The 19,596-nt window shown below is 39.9% G+C and overlaps 1 protein-coding gene across 11 annotated transcripts in view; it reads left to right on the top strand.

Annotated features, from left to right (window-relative positions):
* The window catches only part of COMMD1 (copper metabolism domain containing 1), an 80,018-nt gene that overhangs the window by 40,268 nt on the left and 20,154 nt on the right, over positions 1-19,596 (top strand). For 5 of the 11 annotated variants that reach the window (XR_012622357.1, XM_074817326.1, XM_074817327.1 and 2 more), the window contains exons 3-5: positions 10,169-10,244; positions 18,543-18,628; positions 19,480-19,570. The exons of 1 other annotated variant lie outside the window; for it this stretch is intronic. Coding sequence is in view for 7 of the 10 variants with exons in the window: in XM_074817326.1 (XP_074673427.1) it covers positions 10,169-10,244; positions 18,543-18,628; positions 19,480-19,570 (253 nt within the window). In the remaining 3 variants the exon portion in view is untranslated. Of the gene's footprint in view, positions 1-10,168; positions 10,245-18,542; positions 18,633-19,479; positions 19,571-19,596 lie in introns of all 11 variants that reach the window. 5 more of the 11 variants (XM_074817328.1, XM_074817324.1, XR_012622358.1 and 2 more) reach the window with 4 other exon arrangements.

Raw genomic sequence — 19,596 nt, 5'->3', positions numbered from 1 at the left:
TGAATTTTTGTGCTGAAAACAAAAACATTCAAATCTCTTACACTTGAAATTATGAAGATGTGTTTTGTCCATAGATTCTCTCTCTTCTCTACAAACACATCTTTATCTCTCAGGCTTGTGCTTAGACTTCAGACTTGTCTGGTACTAATTAGAGACAAACCAGGTGGAAAGCAATGAGTCAGTTGTTGAGGAAAAGATGTGGCTTTTTTGGATCAAAGCAAAGTGCTTTACATATACAACCTATATTTCTGGATAAGCAGGAGGACTTTTTCATGTCCTTCCAGGGTATTTTTGTGTATTAAAGTGATAGCGTAAGAACCTAAACAGAAAAAACGTGTCTTACAATTATGGTGTGTTGCATCACCAAAGAAGTGGCCTTCACACACAGTAAGTGCTACGCTGTGCTCATGGGCAGAAAAGGTCAGGCCTTACAAAGCTAATGGCATATCTCCATGCCCCTGAAAAATTCTGAATATATTTGGTTTCATACGCAGACTTTCATTTGCGTAAACATCTGGGTATAGCAAGCTAGTCTGGCTTTTCCTGCTCTTCACTTTGTCTCCTCTTTCTTCTTACCTCTGAAATTTTCACTCAGATTTGAGTCATTGCAATGTGTCAGGTACTGTTGTAACTCACCCCCTCACAAACATACGTGCCAATGGACTTTTATCTTTTTTGGAAACTTGTGTTCAAACTCGCAAGGCTGCACCCCTGCCAACTTGCTGTATGTAGCTGTGCCAGGGGCAAGGTATCAATTGCTGACACTGAGGGAAATTTCCAGGGTGGAGTAGGCCCTGGAGATACCCAGGGAACATTTGTTCTGAGGTTCCTGCAAGGCTAGAAATCCATTTATTTCAAGGGAAATCCAGTAGTCACTAGAAATAAATGAAGATGTCTGTTTTACTCACGTTAGTACCGCTGCTATCTATGTTCTTCTTGATTTATTTTTTATTTCTGTCATATTAAAAATGTCACACATGGGTAATAATTCTTATGTGTCCCAGCAGAGGAGTGGGATACAAACAGTTGTTTCCATGTTAGGGATGGAGATGGGGGGAATGCAGAGCTTATCATTAGCTATTTCACTATCAAAAACACTGTTTGCATTCCATATTTGCCATAGCAGCTGTTCCCTGTCCACAGCTCTTTTTGTTTGTCTCCCTCCTCACAGCAGTGCAGGGAAATGGAAGTTCTTCACTTCTTTCTGGATGTGGAAGAGGGATGGGTTAGTCCCATATGTTGTGCTTATGAACAATGAGTCCAATCCTATCCTTACAAAGATGCTGTTGTGTACTATATTTGTGTACCTTCTAAGATTTTACTTCTCTAGCATTTAATTTCTAATAATTCCTAGATTAAGGGAATGTTTTAAGGGTAGAGGAGTGAGTACATACTGTTTTTAAAGTACCAGATTGCTTTTCAGTGTAAGCTGCATCATGCTGCAGTTGTTTCATTCCCAGGGACTCTGAACACAATCATCATCCCCCCCTAAGTTGCAAGGTCTCTTCTCTTGCAGTAAGTAATACCAAGAATATCTTTTCTCTGTGCACTTCCCTCCCCTTTCTTTTTTTCACCCAAGGAAATCAGAATCTAAAAGGAAGCCTCAGAGTTTGTCTCCTTTGAAACACCTCCAGATTTCTGGCTTGCTGACACTGTCATTGCGACAGCATTGCAGTCAGGTACCATGGTAATCTTAAACACTGTCACACTGCCTGCGTGTACTTGTCAAATAATTTTTTAAGGTTTTTTTATTGCTTTGATTCCAAGATGATTAAACAACGGGCATATCTAATTCCTACTACGATGTCAATGCTATTTACCTTAGAAAAAAAGAATTTTTAATGATTTATTTCTTATAATGCCTTATGCCTTTGCAGTGCTTTAACTTCAGGAGAACAGCTTCTGACATGGGAATCTGCCTGTGTAAAAGTGCTGCTCCCTGAAATACAAATGGATCCCAACTTCTAGGAATGTGTTTTAAATGAGCACTGGTAAGGAACTCTTTTGTACTTCTACTTTGAAAGTAGAAATACAAGCCAACACAATATTGTCCTAACTTCCCTGGCCTTTAATTTATTCAGGAAACAATTCTTGACGGTCTTGTTCTGAAACCTGAAACAGTTTTCTAAAACATGGGAAAATGCCTTGCATACAGACCTCAAGGCCACGGCCACAGGTGTGAGAGCAGAACTAACTCAGAATTATGGTTAGACATTGCTGGTGGCATCAGGGGGTGTATAATTTTCCTTCCCTCTGTGGCAAAGCATCCTGTGATTCCAGAATCGTGTTGGAGTTACAGGTACAATAGTGTTCTACTTCTTTTGGGGTAGGAGAGTGGTTTGTACCATGATTTAGCTAATACTGTCCTGCAAAAATTTGCCACATGGATTAAGATTGAAGCTATGCATCATGCATGTCTAACAAACTGCCACAGCTGAAAGAGAGGTTTTAGTCCCCTCTCCCCTTCTCTGCTAACCTTTCCTCTCCCATAAAGCTATTTGCCTGCTTTACTGGGTTGATTTTTGGCCAGGTTAGCAGAAAGAATCAGCTCACAGAAGACTCCAGTGATTGCCAGCACTGGCATAGGGAGATTTTCTGGAAAGAGGGAGAAGACCTCTGTTTGGCTGCCTTGTGTAACTCAAGGAGGCTCTCCTAGAAACTTGCTCTAAGTGATGGTGCTCACAAGCTGGCTGTGATGGTCATGATTCTGAAGGGTTCATCCTGTTTCTGAACCAGAGATGCCATAATTACTAGTTCTTCCTAATCTGAAGCATACTTTGTTATCAACAATCAAAATGAGCTAAAGATTTATTTTGAGGGGCTGTTAAGTTTGGTAAAGTCAAGAAACAAGTTAATGAGAACTTAAACTCTAAGCATACCATAATCCATCCATCCTTCCTCCCTTCCTCCCTTCCTTCCTTTCCTTCCTTCCTTCCTTCCTTCCTTCCTTCCTTCCTTCCTTCCTTCCTTCCTTCCTTCCTTCCTTCCTTCCTTCCTTCCTTCATTCCTTCCACATAAGGACCAAGTGGCTACAAGCACTAGAAACTAACTTACTGTAAACCAGGAAGCTGGGGCGCTGGGGGAAATAAAATCTGTTGTGTGGTATAGCTTTCTCCTGGGAGAACTCTGAAGAACATAAACATTGAAACACAAAAAATCCGGTTCTCTAATATCTAAATAACTTGTCATGTTGGCTTGACAAAGGATAATTTTCAGTATCTAAAGTAAAAGGGGCCTTTTACTGATTTTTTGGGAGGGTTATTTGTTTCTAATCTCAGGATCTGCAATTCAAATTAGTTTATTTTTTTCTCCTTCTTCAAAAGAAAGCCACGGGCTTGTTGCCATGGGCTTGAGGAAGATAATTCTATTGAATTTCACATTAAGGACCCTATTTTGTTGTGGATTTATGAGGAGCCTAGAAGAGTGAAGCAAAGTCATACTAGCAATAATTAGATTTAGAAATTAAGAATGATATATATATATTTTAAAAAAAAATATCAGCTGCCAGGAATATATGGAACTGACTGAGTATAGAAACATCTGAAAGAAACAGTGGACCATCAGATAAAACACTTTTCCAGCAGTGAAAAATCTACTAAGAATTAGTGAAAGTAGATGTTTGATCCTGCTGTTTCTCTGTCCCTTGTGCGTACCAGAGTCACGGGTTCGCAGGCTTTTCCCAGGGCTGATGCCATGCGTTAGACAACTCCCGTGGAGAAAGACACATAGAGTTTGACCCCCTGGTCTGTTGGGTTGGGTGAAGATACAAGGTGCTGAATACAACATGAAGAACGAAGCATTTAAAATTCAAAATTATGAGATAGATGTTGAGTTCATAGCAAAATAGCCTCCTATAAAGGAGGATTTAGATGCTGGCAGCCCTGCTGAGTCATTCCTCCTGCAGAGCTCTGCCAGAGCATGCAACACCTACCCAGGGTCAGGCTTCCCAGGGCAAAGCCCTGAGGATTTTTGTTCGTTCACCTAAAGCGCCGTCTCTAAGGCTATCCTTGGGTTTTGTAAAAGAGTACAGAGAGAGAGAAGAGGCTCTTGGTGATGAATTACAGGTCTGTGTTACTAATGGCTTGTATTTCACTGAGGACATAACTGAAATCTGGCAATATCACTTGCTAAGAGAGATGTTGTTACAGCAAGAAGAAAATATTGGAGGGGTTTATTTACTTCTGTGAGGACTTCAATTCCAGCTCATCTTCTCTAGCTCATCTTCTCTAGCATAGCCTCATTACACTGGCTGCCTGTTTTCCTGCTACCCAGGAGCTTGGGATAGTGTCTGAAAATGTGAATTACAGTAAAATGAATGGAATTACTTGGGTTTTAGTTTGTTCCCCCTCCTGCCAGCAGCTAAAGGAGATGATTTGTTTTCAAAGTACAGTGCCAGAACATTAGTGAAATTTCTGACGGACACTGTTGTCTTGAGACATGGCAGCACTTTGTTGTTCTTCAGCTTAGCAGGACCCGCAGCAGTCTTCATCTGCAAGTAATGTAGGTTTTTTTCTCTGTATTATGGATCCTGATACACTTACAGACCTTTTGGCTATTCCTTAAAGTTTGTTGATAGTGGGAACAAGTTCATGGAGCTTCTATCCAGGGTGCCAGAGATAACCTTGGAAAATATCTTTTTTTAGGGGGATGCAAAATTAACATGATGTGGTGGGCCATCTGAATAAAAACAGTGAAGAAACCAACAACTAAACAAAAAATTCAGGCAACTGACTCCAAGAAGTACAAGATGACAGCTGGGAAGATTAATTCCCTACCTAATCTTTGGTGACCAGAATTGCTTCTGAACTGCGTGTGTTGAGTCTCGTCTCTGTAGGTCTTGTGTAGTCAGTGGAGGGACAGGCTTCTTCAGGGAGTGACTCAGGGTTGATTCAGAGGGCGAATTTAGCCTGACGAAGACTACCTTAAGCACCGTAGCTACCTGGACCTGATGTGAATACTCCTCAGTGTGGTTTATTTGTGCAAATATTTGTAAAAGACTGTTGGTCTAGCATCTCAAAAAGCCATCTTCCAAGTTCAATTGATGCAGTAAAGAGAAGTTTCTTTGTGATACTAATATATATGTTTACTGTCTGTCCTTGGTGAAGACAACTATTTGTCATCTTTTCCTATCCTGCTCCTTCTTGATCTTGTCTCCGTCCAAAATCACACACACTCATGCTTTGAGTGGCAGCATTTTCCTGCATCTTTTTGGTAGGTCAAACTTTTTAATCTTTTTGTTGCTGGTGATAAGAATGGGGTCGAAAGGAAGGGTGTGCTACAAAAGGAATTTTTAGTGAGGCATTTCTTTGTCTCATGTTATCTCAGTGACATTGCAATAGCTGTGTCTGTAACATCATCCTTAAATAAAAGCTGAGTTTGCTGATTGTTACCCTCCGGTGTTGGAGGGGTGTCCTGTTTCATCCTGTGCAAAGTGGTATTACTTTGTCTTTTACACTTTGACTTCTCAGGCAGTTTTTAAAACAAGATGGAAATTCAAGATGAGTGCAATTTTGTGATAAAGGTTATGCATTTATAGAAGTTGTAATAGAAATACTGGAAAAATACTTTTCCATTTATTAAAAAAAAGAGGGAATTTGTGCCTCTAATTCTCTAAATGAAACAAAATCTTCATCCACAAATTGATCAGCTGTCGCCAACAGAAATATTTCTGTGTGGCTCTGAGTAGTTTTCTAAACTCGCAACCAAAGATGTGAATGCTTCCACAAAACAATTAAATGTCTTTAATTTTGTTTTCCTTTCTCTTTCTTTTGCCTGAGACTGTTCTGCCTTCATTAATCTTTAGCAAGTATATCCTTCCATCTTAAAAATATGGAATAATTTAAATTTAATATCATATCAATATTTTCACAGTGAATACCAGTTATAGTAAGAAAGATTTATTGTAGGGGTAATAAAATGTCTTAACCATTCTACACTGTAAAACTGTAGGGAACTGTGGTGTATCACATTGCTCCTCTGCATGGTCTTTAGAACATGAGGGACTTGATTTGACAGCATGTCTGTGAAGACAGACAGAATTACACCCAGTTTCTTTTATCTTTTCGTTGAAAGATGTCAATGTATCCTAAAAACCAACCATTTATTCAACTTTCAAACATGATCTACAGTGGTAAAATTAATACCTTTCTGTCTGAGCAGGAAGTGGCCAGGACTATCTGTGGAATTTTCCCATTAGGGATGAATCTGTAGGAACGCCTGCTGACCTCTCTGTGTCTTGAACTTCCAGCCTAACTTAGTCTGGTTTGCCTGTTTATCCTGTGCACTCCCTGTGTAAGGGAATTTCATGACAGAGAGCAGCCCTGCTGATACTCAGGATTCAGAAACCTCCTTAAAAAAATATACAAGTAAATGCATAGGTCAAAGAGAGGGAAATTTTAGTTGAGGTTTTAATTGATTTTTAAAAAAGATTATTATGACTTTACGGAGATATATTTTGTATTAATAGTAAACCAGACAAAAAGTGTTGTGTACTTTTGCTTCTTAGGAGATTTATACATACAAAATATGTATCTTTGAAATACATATCAGCTAATTCATTGCTAAGGGAAAAACTCTTGCTGGATTTCATGGTGGGGCTTTCTGTGGAAGGAGCTGATAGTCAAATCCTGTAGTGCAAATGATACCAACATAAAAAGACTTCAAATTCTCACACTTTGGTGTTATCAACTACGGTGGAAGGATTGCTGGCACATGATCTGCAGTGAATCGGCAGCTGCAGGTCAGTCTGAGGAGTTTCTGACCACTGAGCTCTGAGTTTCTCTCTCTTCGAGGTTTAGGAGCAGCAGCAACCAGGGTCCTCTTCAGAAAGGACTTAATGAATAGGGCTGGCTTATATATAATGTGGAATTTAACATTACCGGTCAAAAATCCACGCATCTGTGTTGTCATACTCTGTGTGTATTTACATGGGAAAAAGAAAAAAAAAAACCCAAACCCCAACACAGAAGAAGATGTTGAGGTGATGGCCAGTAGCTGAATGGTGCAGCCCGACAAGGATGAACAAAGTGTTTGGCTTTGGGACAGGGAGAGCTGCAGTTCACGATGGCCGGGTTTTAAAGCTTCGGCTTTGTTTCTGTTCTTCCCAGCATGCGGAAAGCTTTGTTTTTGTAGTGTTTCTGGAGAACAACTAAAAAGTAAGGTTAAATTCTTTCAGGACAAGTTCATTGTATCTGACCTGGGGAAAAAAATAAAGTCTTTTGTGCTTATCTCTAAAGTATATCTTAAATGAAAATTAAAGAAAAACAATAAACAATGAAGGAGACAGGGCTATTTCTGTCATTTGATATTCTGCCTTCTGTCCCATGCGCACATGCTGTAATTTATCATAGTGTTTGCACTCACATAAGGTTACTTCAAGGCCAGGCGTAAAGCATTTATAAATTAACTCTGCAAAGTGATTTTTTGCAGAGGTGTGTAACGGTGTCCATGTGTGCACAAAGTCTGAGAGGGAGATGAAGCCCTTTTCCCTGGTGTTGCGGTGGCTGTGCAGTTGGGGATCGGAGGAGTCTTTCTCCTCTTTCCTAGCAGGGAAGATTTTTTTCCTACAAAATTCAGCTTCTCTCATGTTGGCTTGCTTGGTGCCTGGTGAAAGAAGAGTGGCGGGGGAGAGCACCTCACGACGAAGAAGTGGAACAGCGTCTCCTTTATTTTCAGTGTTTAAATTTAGTACCTTTTGGCTTTGCTACATGAAAAACATGGGCCTGATGGCTAAAACTTAGCTTGTCTTACACTTTACTTATTCAGATCGCTGTTCAGCTTGTTCACGTGGGAAGGATCAGGTCTTCTATTGTTTCCTGGGCACTGAATTGCAGTCCTTGTTATAGTGCCTGATGATAAAGTCACATCTCCCAAGAAAGACGTTTTTGTCCGGTGAAGTGCAGAAGGCTGAACCCTTGCAAGCGACACTGTCTGGCCAGCTGGGAAGCAGTTGCAGACACTTGGGTTTTCAGTGCTTCGCCTGCTGGACTGTGATGGGCCGTTTTCAGCCCCTTTTTGCAGACTTAACTATCAAGATGCTGATGTCTGTTACGGTTTACAAATGTGTCGTTGAAAAAGGTTTCTGCTCAGGGTATGTTTTCCCAGGGAGAGGGCTTGGTTTTTTCCAAGGTGTTGTCCACCATACTGTTGCACTAGAGCTTTGTGCAGGTGTCACGGTAGCTACCCACGATAGTCAGGATGCCATGTGGTTCCTCAACTATGGTATATCCAGGTCACCCAGAAAGCTTTAGGGACATTTTGTGACCTGAAGCTGTGCTCAGAGTGTGAACCAGCCCAGCCCCTCATCCCCATGTCGGGGCCCCGAGCACCTTCCCAGCTTCCACTACTGAGGGAGGAAGGCTTATATCTCCTGCTGTTCAGATAAACATCGTTAGTTTGGACTTTGTTTTCTGGACAACACACATTAGTTGTGTGATGAGGCTTTTATTGGCAATTACGTGATTGCTTTTCCCTCATGAAGTTACTCACGCGCTGACACAGTCCTTTGGTTTAAGAAACAAGTTTATTGGTGAGACGTGGTATATTGCCATCTTCTGAAGTTACCTCAGACTCAACTTGACAGCAGATCTTGTCTCTTTATTTAGAAAATGTCTTTGACAAGATTGCAGCCTGTGCCATTTGGCGATGCTTTTTCCTCTTCTTGTGCTGGGCTTAATTTTCCCATGTTCATTTTCTTGCACTGCTGGTTAACAGCATTCAAAGACTCTTAGGTTGCATGTTTTAAAGCTGTTTTTATCAGCATCCTGGGGTTTTGTTGTTGTTTACAAACAACATAAAAGCTGAGGTGAGCTACGCTTCCTCATACCATATCAGTGTTTTGCGTCTGTTCAGTTTTTCATACTGCTGTTGAGAAACAAAAATCAAAATACTGAAACGTCATTATCTGGCTACTTTAGAAATTAATCCAATAACAGTTTTGGAAGGTTTCCATCACAGACCTGATACAAAATTAGTGGTGAGTGTTAAAGATTACAAATTATTTTTAGCTCATGATATGTTTTTCTCAAACACCGGCTGTATTGCACAAGGACTGCTCCAGTTCAGACCAGTGGCTCTGGGCAGTCAGCACAGCACTGTCCCTCAGCATCAGTATGTGCCCAGTTTGAGAAGGCACGTCAGATGTCCATCCCCCATCCCTGAGATGATAAGCTTCATTTTCTAGGAGGGGTTTTTAATACATTGGGGACCCTTCAGTCATGTGGTAAATATGGTTTTTGTTTTCTGTGGCTTGCTTGCCACAGTCCTGAATGTCCAGTAATCAAACTCTCACAAATCTTCTTTCCCGCTTGTAGTATTCTGTTTAATAATATGCTATCTGTAAAATGGGCTTCATTTTTCTTTACTCTTAGTGAATGCTTTGAGAAGAGAATTAATCTTGTCTCTTCTCGAAGAAGTCAAATATGTTCAGGATTGAAGTCAAGGTGCTAAATTACGTGGAAGCGCTGGCTGTGGACTTGCTGACTTCATTGCATACTCCAGCAATTCATACATGTTGAACATAGACATTTTGCTGCTGAAGCTTTTTAACTGTTGGAGCATGGCTCCTTGTGAGCTCAAGAGAATGCAACGCAAACTGCTAATGCAGTCTAAGCATATAGATAATACTTTTATTAAAGTATATTAATGAATACTTTTGTGAATAGAGCAGCTATAGCTAAATAGTGTGTGTTTAGGGTGCAGCAAAAGCTGTATTTTGTGAAATTATCAGCCTTGTAAAAATAAACAATATTATAGCTTAGGCATTTACCAATTTGGTTTTTATTAGTTCTAAATGAAAGTACCTATTTCTAAGAATTCTTTATTACTTTAGCGATAAATCTTATAAAATGCAAAAGTATTTAATGATTACTGTTATTCAGGAAATTTGGAATTCATTGCAAATTTAGAAAAATATTCTGCTACTTTGTGCCTATTTTATTACTAAGTTTTGCTGCAAAAATAATTGTTATCCCCTCAAATGATACTTAATTCTTGAAATTAGTTGTGGGTACTCTCTGTCTTTAAGAAGGGAGAAACTGATGGTGTGCACTATTTATCCAGCTGTCTTCTCACTCCTGCCATGAGTACTTAACCCATATGCAAATAACCACTTGCACTTAATTTTACATTGTTTTAATTAAATGCATCTCTTCTTCCTCTAATTCTCTAGCTTCAGACATTGGTCATTCTGCTGGTTTTCAGGGTCTTTCTGGGAAAAGTTGATGACTTGTCCTTCACTTGCAGAGGTAAATTATGAACTACTGTAAATTCCTGTTAAACTGAAGCCTTATGAATCTGCTGTTAATAATTTCTATTTCTGACAATGTATTAGATAGGAATGCATTGTATATCATTAAAGCAGGCATGTATTTCAAAGCAAGAAACATGCAAAGTATGGAAATCACCAGCAAGTAGCTTTGCAAGGGTGCACACCGGGATTTAATAAGGGTTGTTAAAACTGCGGCTACACGAAAAGAGTCTTTCTTATTAATGTGTCAGCCAATATAAGTGGTGGTATTTGGGCCAAAATAAGATGGTCAGGGAACTCAGAGGTGAAGTTTTGTCAATAAATGTGATATTTTAAAATAGCACAGCAGATGGACATAGTAGACTGGTAATTACAAATTTGGGTTGATTTCTAGGATTTGGGGTGGGGGATATCTATTTTGAGTGAGATGCCCAAATCTGACAGTGAAACCAGCTCCATACACCTATAACAAAAGATTCTCTGACATGTTTGGCGTGAATAAACCATGGAGTTTTATTATCAGTAAATATCCTGGTAATGAAAGAGGGAATTTTTGAAACATGGAACTTGAAGTGAACATTTAGCAACACTTTGGAGAAAAGCAGATTGTTCAGGCATGGATGTTTTAATGAAAAGCCCCACTGAAAGTCACGGTCTTTTCCTGTGTTAATTCTGTATTTTTCACAGTCACCTGTTACTTAAAATATTTTCAGTTTTGGGTCTGTTCTGGAGCTTAATCAGAATGCTCAATGACAAGCTCCAGGGGGAATATTTGTAATCCTGTGCTTTGAGGAGTGTCAACAACCAATGATCCATGATCAGGTTGAACTTGTGGAATTGTTGACTGTAATATATCCTACTTGAAGAGCTAATTAACCATTTTCTGGCTTTAATTTCTGACACCGTATAGCTCAGGCAGCTGCACTTCTGTTAGGAGCCTGTAGGTTTGGTAGTTTTGAGGAAGATAAAACTGCTATTTTTATTTCTAATTCCTTTGGCAGGCATAACATTCAGAGGATAAGGAGGGAACGATGCTTATTAAACTGAATAATTTGTTTTGGTCAAAACTCTCTTAAGGGCAAGCTATTCTTAGAGCTTTATCTGCAGCATGAGTTAACTAAGGTGTTTTTAAGCTCACTCCAACAGGAACAGGGATTGTTTTACCAGCAAATGTGAACAATTTTGTTTTGTAACTTGAAATCTGTGTTTAGTTACTCTGTCAGTGTTTTTGTGGATCACAGTTGTGAGAAGATTCAGGATGTAGATAGCAAGGGAAGCTGCTAAAACAAATGCACGCAGGGAGCAAAATTGAAAGGGTTATGGAGATGTATTGTGCCTTTTTTCACATTGATTGCCCAAAATAACTTTGCTTTTCATGTTAGAGAATATTGATTGTTTTAGATAATTTGCTAATGATACAATAGCTCATCTGTGTTTAATAGCAGGAATGAATAAACCCAACCCAGATTGCAACATCAGCCTCAATTAAACGTAATAAAGCTTTCATTAGCAGATTCCACAGATCTCCATTTCCTAAATTTTTTAGAACAAACATCTTGACAGGCATCAATAAGCAGAGTTATAAAAAATAAATGCTGAAGCTCTCTGGTGATGCTAAGCTGATTTCTTATGTACAGAAGGATGAACTACTAGGGCCCAAGCCGGTATGTTGCAGCCCAAGTGATCTCATCAAATGAAACCAGGGGTTTCTCTTCTCTCTCCCCGTGCACTTCTTAACCTGTACACTGAGATTCCCAGATAATATTTCATAAGTGAGTTTACTACCAATCTTTTGAAAGATAGCACATCAAATGCGATGTTGATTAGGATATTGAGTGCCTTGCTTTGTCAATCTTTAACCCATTAGATTTTCCAAGATGTGCAGGTAATAATTTTTTCCAAGAAAAAAAATACTGACAGGTACTTCAAGGCTTAAGAAAAACAAGCTTTTGTAGCTTAAAAAAAAAAAAAAAGTAATTGTTGCTAATGAAACCTTCAAATGAGAGTAAAATGCATTGGAGCAAGTCACTTCCACATCAGCGTAGGGCATTACAGTGGCACTTCCTCACTCTACTGAGAATATTCAAGCCTTGAATTAATCAAGATTGCCGAATGTAATAGCAGAAGTTTGTAGTCTCAGATTTGGGTTGTATTTTGATTTTCTGCCTTTTAATGGGTGTGGAAAGAGCACTCCGATTAGAGCTCTAATTTCAAAAGCATGCACTGTAAGAACTGAAAAACAGGAGAAATCCCTTTGTCAAGCCAGATACTTTCCTCACAAGTACTTGGTTGATGCTCTCATGCACCCATAGGCATGCCTTTAAAAAAAAAAAAAAAAGTGAAATATAGGTGAAAGGGACTTAAAATTCCTTCAGGCTCCTGGAACAATGTCTGGAGCTGCAAACAGGAGCTGGTCCCATTGTTTTTAGTTCTGCCTATTGTTTCCCTGATCATTAGTAATCAGCCCTCTCCCTGCACAGAGAGCTTCAAAGAGCTTCAGAAACCACTTGCTTGTTCCTTGATTTGGATGGGAGGAGGGATGGGATTGCTTGCTGCCGAGACTTCCGTTTTCTAAGGTGGCAAGTCTCAAATGGAGTTTTCCTTCTGTAGATTTGAGGATCTGAAAGATTCCATGGCCATAATCTTGGCTCCTTCACATCTCTTCACCTTCCACCAAGTTTTAAGATGCAAGGCCTATCTTGCAGCTCTGAAAATTCATCCAAGCTGGAATTTGGCTGTTAGCTGCCATTGCCAGCTTGTATTGATCCCTTGCTAAACTATGATTTAAAAACAAGTCCATTTACTTAAAACCAAGTCCAGTTGTTGTCATCTGACAGAGACAGTTATTTGTGAGATTCTTCCGTGCTTCTTTAAAATTCTTTTTTTTTTTCCAATGGAAATCATTCTGGATTCTGAGGTACCATGATTAATGGATGGCAAACATCTAAAATTCATGTAAAGCTCACTCTGAAGGGTAAAAAACAAGTGTCGCACAAACATTTATGCAAGCATTAGTTCATCACCAATATAAACATTCTTATTCATAGCAAGCATCATCTCAACAGCTCATCTCAAACATTTTCAGGTTCTTTTTCTTACAAAGAGGGAACTACAGTGATATTTTTGGAAACTCGATTATAGACTAGACACACTGATCAAGATGAAATCCACGTACATTCCGGTTTCCTGTAAAGCTTATCCAACAGGTTTGCAATCTTACACAAACTGTTCTCACACTGAATGTGTTATGGCTTTGTATAATATGAGACTGATGCTATGTCGACAATTTTTAAAGCAGAGCTGGATAATCCATGAGCAAAACAGGGCATTAGAAATTAAATGACTAATGACTACTGATGCATTACTGAATTTCTGGTTTTGAAACTCTAAAGGTAGTTGCTTGCCCTGTGAACTGGCATCTCTGTTTCAAATAACTGGACCAGCTCAGGCTTTAAAGCAAAAGCTTTGTGTGAACTTCCTACACACTACTGAATTAGGTTAGGGATGTTTACTTTCCTGTGCGGTCCATACAGATAGTGCAGAATATAAAATTCTGGTAATAAACCCAGTCCTTGATTAGATATTTAAAATATACTCATGCCTTACTGTTCCCTTCATATGAGTGGGGTGCTTTGTATGTGCCTTCCTGCCTGTGCTTTTCCTAAGTGCTCCAGGCACATGGCAGGGCAATTTTAAGAACTTGTTGGGTTAAGCAAGAGGAAACTTCTAAGAAGCAGATGAAGAAGATCTCCAGCAGAATAATTCAGTGCCATGGCTCTGTCATCATGCAGTGGGAGGTGGCAGCTTTCTGAATAGCCCTTTCTCAGAAAGGGCCATCAAGAAGAAGCCCTCCATTCTCCAGCCAGGAATCGTGTTTTATCACATGAGGAACAAAACTCCTGAAAGGTCTGATGATGTTTCAGGCTTTTTCTGATGTGTGCCATTTAATGATGAATACTTTAACATATTAACAAAACTTTAAAGTCATGCTAAGACAGTGAAGAGTATTTCTTAGATAAGAGGCTTTGTTTAAAGACTGCTTCAAATTTTGCTTTTCCATCCTAAGTTGTATTGTGCTTCATGGAAATTAAGTCTCAGATGGCTCATTTAGATGCCCTATCATGTCTGCTTGTTCGCTAAAAGAAAGAAGATACATGCTAATTTTGATTTCTTCAGCCAGAAGTCTTTCATGTGCGTTAGACAGTTAGATCTGTAGTGCCTGAGGTTAGTGATGTAAAAGGAGCAGTAAAGGTTCTGCAGGGGCTTTCCTATCTCCCAACAAGAAACATTTATGTATTTACTTCAAAGAGTGCTGCCTGCTTGTGTTACCTATGAAAACATCAAATGAAAGGCAGCAAAAGCACCTAAAAAATTTCTTCCTTTGGTGGACCAATTTGGCAAGTTAGAAAATTGCTGTAGTAGAGTTTTGTACTGACTGGCAAATTGTCTTCTTCCCAAAGTGAAACCATAGCATCCTTCATTTACTGTGAGCTGCTATGGTTACCAGCTCTAAGGATAGATGGGTTCTCTGTTCTTTGACCTTTACACCTTTTTTCCCTAACAACCTTTTTTCCTACTATTGTTTTCCTTTTGCCTACACCTGTTCCTCTTCCCCTCTTCATGCAAAACCACATTAATCATTAACATTTGTACATGTGGCTGAAAAAGTGTCTTTTCAAAGCTGCTTTTAGCTGAGGCATAAGTATTAACCAGCAGATCCACCAGTAGCTGTAGGATTGCTTTTTAAATACTGCTGCTATTAAATGCCCCAGTTTTGCATTTGAGAGGTACTGGTCTGCCATTTTGCATTTGGAGATGCTCAGTCCATGGATAATGGACCCAAAAAGTGAACAGCAATATTAAGTACAGAAGTGTTGTGATCTCAAAGTGAGTATAGACATGCCAGTATTAAGCCCCTTTCCACTTATTATAGCTTTGGATGGTGCCTGGAGCGTGGGATCATCTTTTTGAGTTGTGGAGCTCAACATATTTTGCTGGAGGTACTGGACCCTTAGGAAGCGCCACACGCAGGTGGCTCTAAAGCAAAACTATGAACTTAGTTTTCTTTGTTAACTGTCCTTCATCTCTTGGAAGTGGTTCAAGGATTCCAGGATAAAACCACTGCATTAGGCACATTGAAAACTTGTAAGAAATGATCCCTAGTTACCAAACTACTAATGGAAAGCAACAAGGGAAGATTAAGAGGAAGAAACAACTTTTTTTTTTTTTTTAATAATAAATGCCATTCTTCTACATTGTTTTTTTCTTTCCACTGTCTCTGCTGTGATCACATAGTCACCCTGGTAGGAGTAAATGTTGCCTTGCAATTTGAAAGTAAAGATGCCTTAAACATACACCAAAGGCTGTCCCAACGAAGGGGTATTGTAATCAAAGCAGCAAGTGGTGGTCTTCTCTGTTTCCGCAGAGACGGAGAGATGAGATATGCATCAGAAAAGCTAAAATAGAGAAACTTGTAGTATCAATGATGTAAGATAGAGACCAGAGAGTGTATTCCACCAGTGTGAAAAAGAGGAAGATGCATTAGATGGAGTGTTAGATTTAATCCTCAGCCAGCTGCTTACTGACACTCTCGTTATGGGACATTCTGGACTGCAAACCGAAGTGTGATGTTTAAGCCAACAGAAGGAATAGCAAGCAGCTCTTCTCAGGCCTCATTATACATTTATAATATTTCTGTGCTTTTAACACTGGCATTAGAGCCATTGCTCGCCACTAGAAAATGTCAGCCAGTCACAACCGCGATGCCAAGAAGTTATCAAGGGGGATGTTTCAGATATAAATCAAATGTAATGCATTCAAATGATTTATTTTTGCAGGGACTCTGGTGCCATCTTTTCTGAAGAAGAGATGTGAAACTCAGCTTTGTAGAGAATTTATTTTTTCCACTTAGAAAATTGTTTCCTGCTGTCAGTGAAGAGTCCCAAAACGCCTGCTCTGAATCACACAGAGACAAGCCATGTCAGAGAGAGTCTGTGACAGGAGGAAAAAGTAGATCACAGACTAAGCACAAAAAGTTGCAAACTGAAAGGTATCTTTAGGGACAAATATCCACTGGGCTCCACAGTTCAGATTCCCCAGTAAACTGAATCTTTTTATTTCTGTAAATAAATTCAGACCCAGGTGAGCAGCTGCGCTCGTTGCTTCCCCTGTTTTGGAGCTGTCGGCTGATGGCACATGTCTGCGCCTGCAGCGAGCTCTCACTGCGGCAGCGTGTCTCGCAGGTCAGCGAGGGGACGGGGAGGGATGATGTAACTGAAACTCTAAACATATAGTGTGTTTGGAGTTTTGTTTTTTTGGTGTCCCCCCCAAAAAAAAAACCCAAAAAAACACAACTTGATTTTGCCCTTTGTATCTGAAAACTAAGAGGACAGTGATTAGAGCTTTTACCTGAGACAAAAAATTAGTAAGGCTGCTTTTCTGGCCATTTTATCTAGAAGCAATAAATCTCACTGAGCAGAGTGTATCTGTCCTTATGGATGCAGCTATTTTGAGACTGAAGAACTTCAGGTGATGCTACCAGCTCTTTAGACCCAGGTACCAGGGTCTTTTTGCTCCTGCAGTAGTTGTATTTTAGTGGGTGAATCTGGAGAGATTAGAACATCAAATGCTGGATCCTCATTACAGTCAGATAAATGGGTTATAGCTGGGGAAAAGTATGGTGATTCATTTTTTAATGAAAAGAAATGGCTTCAGTTCTGTTCTGTGTCTGGTAATATACTATCTTCTAAATGTGTTATCTTGAAAAAGTGTCATCCCACTTTTAAATGCTACATTTTGTTATTTGAACTTACTGCCTTGATTTTCCAGTATGAGTATTCCTCTCACAGGCTATTATTTTTAGATGCTTAAGACTCTTGTTTAAAAATAAAAAGTATGTAGCTTGAAGTTAAACACAGCCAGATCAGTAAATAAGAATAATTTTTCAGTGTTTCCATCCCTCCATCCTTCCCATCCGGTGCTCCTGAAGGGGATCTATATTTCTATTGTCCCTGATGAAATTGTCTCTAGTTATTATTACCCATTACAAAGGGGTGAGGGGATGGTCCAGACGGCCTTTATTGTCTTAATCCTGTTCATGAATGATTCAAAGAACAGTATCCAGTTCCTGGAAGCTCTAGGGCTTCGTTTTTAATTTTGTCTAATTGTTTTCTTGAAATAATGAGCAGCGATGACTTCAGAAAGCAGTCTTCTGGCGCTCAGATCATTAGTGACTCACCGTATCTTTAGTAACAGTTAAAGATATGCTTCACCACAGTTTTAAAAAGTCCTGGTCATTTTGCTCACAAAGGATGTGTAACGTACGGTAGGAATAGGTGGAGATGATATATTTCCTTACTATTTCCTATTCATGGCCATTTTGAGACACAGAATCTGAGGCAACAAAAAACTGGCAAGAAAAAGGGAGTTGCATTAGAGGACTGGTCCAGATGGAAAATATTGTCTGGGATGGTTTTTTTAACATGACCCTCTTGCCTCCTCCTTAACTCCTCCACAGTGATGCAGTGCAAGTACCACTCCATGTTTTTGAGGCTTATGTATAGCGGGAGCACTAAAATTAGTCCCCTGTTCAGGAAGACTTCGGCTTTCTTGGAGATTTCAATATGGAGATTTCATTGCATGCGTTCTTCAGGAGCAGTGCTGGAGGACAGTGGAAGGAGGAGAGTGCATTATCCACCCAGGGTACCATGTGGGAGAGGTTTCCAGCAAGGGAAGTCTCTCATCACTTGTCTCAAGTGATGTGTGGACAGGTCCGTTCTCATCCCTACTTGTTTTTTTTCTTGAGGAGAAGTCATGTAGGGCCTCGCACTGTCTGAACTTCAAATTCATCCATGAAGTTGCAGCTAAGGATTGACCACTGAGTCTTTCCAGCCCGGGTGTGACTGCACTCTCCCAGGCCCAGCTCCCCATGCAGTGGGGCAGTGGCTGCCCTAAGCAAACACCTTCAAGCTCTTAGCCCGTCATCCAAAATGTGTTTTCCCAGGTGCCAGTTAAACTTTTGGTCGAGACCTTCCCACGTGTTGGCTATCATGTATACTTCCCAGTGCCCGTGGTGCCCCGAAGGCCAGTGGTAAAAGACTGGCTGTGTTCATCAGCTCTTTTTGGAGAAAGCCACCTGCCACAAATAGCACACACAAAAGCTAGTCGGGGATCATATGGATGACAAAGCTTGATGCAGAGAGGTTATCACATCAAAAGCAGGACCTTTGGCATGGTTTTCACAAAGCTTTGGGGTGGTTATGTGACAGGAATGGAGAAGAGCTTTTTATTTTTGCAGGGAACATTGACTGGAAGTGGAGACAAAGAAACGTTGTCCTGGTGTTTGGTTCTGTGTTGTGTCTTGCTGAACAAAACTCAGTGCCTGTAGGTATACGTTTGTGGGTGCATATATACAAAGTGTGCATATGCACAGGCACGCATTTCTCAGTCTACGTCAGCTCAAGAGCAAACTCTTAAGAGACCCCAATATACAGACTAACCATCTAAGTCAAAAAGAGGTGGTGAACTGTGACAGGGGAGCATGCATTTGAGGAGTAATACAGGACTGCCTGAGAATTCAATGTCCCACGCGCTTGGGCAAAATGTAGTGTCGGGGTGGTCATCATCAGTATAATTCTGCAGACATCTCTCAAATTGGCCTAGTTTCAACTTCAGTAGTGACCATGTCTTTTGTAAGGTCAAAAAGTTGCACAGGATTGCGTAATGTTATGGGGAAAATTATAAAAGTCAAGGATATGGTATCCCCAGTTCAGTGAAGGTCAGCTCTTCTTGAGTTAGGCAGAGTTTTGCCAGGTATTGCAGACATTTTGCTATTAGTCCTCCCAAAGAGTTTGCATATCTCTGAACCTTTTTTTTTTTGGTTTGCTGACATGGGGGTTTTTTAATGATATCTAAAACTGCTGTATCAGAATTTCCTCAGACCTGATGAGATAACATATAAAGAAATACAGAAATATACAGAAATACATATTTCTGTGTATCAAGGCAGCCAAGCCAGTATACCCATCTTCAAAGACAACCACTGAATGGTTTGTCCAGCCTTTCTTCCCTCCATCATTTGCAGTATGTTGTGAAATTGTATTGAAAGGAACAGTGTGATAAGATAAGCCCAGTGAGGTTAAAAAAGAAAAAGTCAAGTCTAATGTTGTCTGTACCTATTTTATTGTTTAAAATTCAGCAGTGACCTGAAATCTGTATCAATCCCTTTTCCATAGCACGGGATTCAACAGCACATTAGAAGATATTCTTCTGGAAAGCACCTCTGGGATGTTTTTCAGCAAGGGTGTGTTATTCTGCACCAGAAAGGTATTTGATTTCTTCATGTGAATGAA

The sequence above is a fragment of the Strix aluco genome, chromosome 3 (assembly GCF_031877795.1).
Source record: "Strix aluco isolate bStrAlu1 chromosome 3, bStrAlu1.hap1, whole genome shotgun sequence".
Lineage (NCBI taxonomy): Eukaryota > Metazoa > Chordata > Aves > Strigiformes > Strigidae > Strix > Strix aluco.
Note: the sequence above shows the minus strand (reverse complement) of the source record. Positions and strands in the feature narration are given on the sequence as shown.